Source organism: Coptis chinensis, chromosome 3 (assembly GCF_015680905.1).
Source record: "Coptis chinensis isolate HL-2020 chromosome 3, ASM1568090v1, whole genome shotgun sequence".
In the NCBI taxonomy this organism is placed as follows: domain Eukaryota; kingdom Viridiplantae; phylum Streptophyta; class Magnoliopsida; order Ranunculales; family Ranunculaceae; genus Coptis; species Coptis chinensis.
The window spans coordinates 92,384,536-92,387,137 of NC_141458.1; the positions used below are offsets into that span (position 1 = coordinate 92,384,536).

At 50.5% G+C, this 2,602-nt stretch overlaps 1 protein-coding gene across 1 annotated transcript; it reads right to left on the reverse strand.

Annotated features, from left to right (window-relative positions):
* Positions 1–424: 424 nt before the first annotated feature.
* On the reverse strand, positions 425–856 carry LOC147511668 (uncharacterized). Its single transcript, XM_086598534.1, has one exon. It carries the CDS (start codon positions 854–856, stop codon positions 425–427), a length of 432 nt encoding a protein of 143 aa, XP_086454660.1.
* Between the last annotated feature and the right edge of the window lie 1,746 nt (positions 857–2,602).

Here is a 2,602-nt window from a genome sequence, read left to right on the forward strand (position 1 = left end):
ATCCACGCACATCCTTACTTTTCCGTTCTTTTTAGGCCGCGGCTACCACATTGGACAACCATTCGGTAAACTTGCATTCGCGGATGATACCGCATTTTTCAACTACGTACCTCCTCTCGATTCCATTGTGCATACCGCGTTTGACACTTTCTCGGTTCTGGATGGATCGGGCGCCATCCCGCATGTGCAACCTGTGGCATGCAAACTCTTGATCTAACCCTACCAACTCCTCGATTGACTATGCAAACACATCACTGTTCGCAGCCAGCAAGGCAATCCGTTTCTCTCTCCACTCCTCCGCCAAACTGGCTCCAATGTTCACGAACTTCTCCTCCTCCGCTATTCCAATGTTTACAACCTCAACCTCGTCCATCGTCTTGCCCCCGATGGGCGGTCTCTTCCCTTCGGCCGCGATCTGTAATTGCTATGCCGGACCGTCCCCTACCTCCGGCGCTCCCCTTCCAGGTGCGAGCACCAGACCCTTCGCCGCCACCTGGTTTAGGTTCTGCACCGCGACCTGATCGCCCCTTATCTCGTACATTTCTCCATTCGTTGGGAACCGGATCACCTGGTAATACGTAGAGGGAATTGCCCTCATCTCATGAATCCACTTTTTCTTCAGGATCGCGTTGTATTGTGAGTTAGTATCCACCACCATAAACTTGGTGAAAATGGTCACCGGCAGTACTAGCTCCCCCACTGGCATAGTCATGCTGCCGTTGAACCCGAACAAATTAGTCCGCGGAGGCTTCATCTGCTCCTTTTCTATTCCCATCTTTTCTAGTGCACCCTGAAACAACAAATCCACTGAACTTCCGCAGTCTATCAACACCCTCTTCACCATATAATTTCCCATTGCTACGGTAACCACAGGGCATCTTCGTGTGGCGAGCTCACCGACTCTAGATCCTTCTGTGTAAACTCTACCCGGTCATTCCCTCTGCTACTTTCGAACTGGCGCGGACTTCATAACCGTTTATCTCTTTGGAGGTGGCGGGCGGTCCTTCTCACCTTATCTCGGTGAGCATTCCTCCCCAGCGTTTCTTCGCTGAATATTACATTTATCGTGCCCAGGATTCTTGCTGCGGCCGCGACCCTCTCGATCGGCTGAGCTTCTTTGACATGTTCTTTCAACTGTCCTATCCCAATCATTCTTTCTACCAACCACTATAAAGCAAAGCATTCGTTGGTAGCATGATCCCTGACCTGATGGTATGCACAAAATGGCTTTCTTCGATCTCTTTTGGCGAGCTCCGTGGCTCTTCGTAGTGCCGTTGTCCCTTGATCAGAGGCAAGATCTCCTCCAACGACTTGTTCAGTGGCGTCAGATCTATCTCGCGATACGGTTTTCTTTCCCTGTACTCCCATCGAGCCTGGTCTCTGCCCCTCTCTGCTCTCGGTATCTCCCTCCCGTAATTTCCTCTGTCCCTGGCCGCAGCTCTATCCTTGTTTCTTCTGTCCTCCGCGGCCACGGCATGTATTGACTTGTCAGGCTTTTTGTGTTCCTTACTGTTCCTCCGCAGAATGTCCTCATACTTGATGTAACGTTCCACTTTCAAGTATAAAGCATGCAGGGTGGTAACTTCAATCTTGGACACTGATTCATGTACTCGTGTCCCCTGCTTTAACCCGTGCTGGAACGCTATGACCGCGGTGCGTTCATCCAAATTCTCCACCCTCAGCGTTTCTTCCTTGAACCTGCACAGGAAGTCCCTGAGTGTCTCGGTGAACTTATGTTTGACGTTAAAAAGGTCCACTATGTCGACCACTCTCTTCTTCTGATGGATGAAGTGATTCACAAAGGTTTGTTCCAACTCCTCGAACCTCTTAATACTCCGCGATGCTAACCGATAATACGGTCGGATGCTCCTCCTTCGGTGGCGAGGGGAACATCATGCACCGGAGGCCATCGCATTTGCCAGCCTCTTGCCCTGGCGGCATCTACTGCGAAAATGATGCAAATGGTCGGCCGGGTCTCCTTTCCGTCGTACCTTTCAAACCCAGCGGCTCGCGTGAATCTCTTGGGTACCTCCATTCCAGGCCCGAGTCCGCCCGGAGGAAATGGAGCAGGCTATCCACCACCTTTTTGGCTGCGCCGTGTTTTTCCTGCTCCACCGCACAGTTGGTTTCTCGATCTCTTTCAATCATTTCTTTCACCATTTCCATGGTAATGCCTCCACCCCGGTTAGCCTCAACCGCCGTATGAACCCCTTCACTTTGCACCTCCATTTCGCTTCCTGTCGGAGCGGCTGTTTCCACTCCCCCCTGGGTGTCTTCCCTTTCTCTCCTCAGCTCATCATTTTCTTCCCTAAGCCTGCCTATCTCCTCTTGAAGTAACATGGTTGCCTCAGCCACTGAATCTTCAACTTCCTCTCTTAGCTGGAGTCATGCTTTGTAACTTCCCTAATCGTGGACCTACCTCTTCCCCACAGACGGCGCCAAATGTATGAACACCCTTTACAACCTCTAATCTTCTATGTCCTAATACTCTCCCCCCTCTTTCCTCTCCTCTTCTCTTTTTTTCTTTTTTTTTTTTTTTTTCTTCTTCTTTTTTCTTCACCATTCCTCTTTATACTCCTCCCATTCTGATAACCCGTAAAAA

What these genes read in the sequence shown, in the direction of transcription:
- LOC147511668 (XM_086598534.1), bottom strand. Translation starts at nt 856, where the DNA reads ATGGGAAATTATATGGTGAAGAGGGTGTTGATAGACTGCGGAAGTTCA.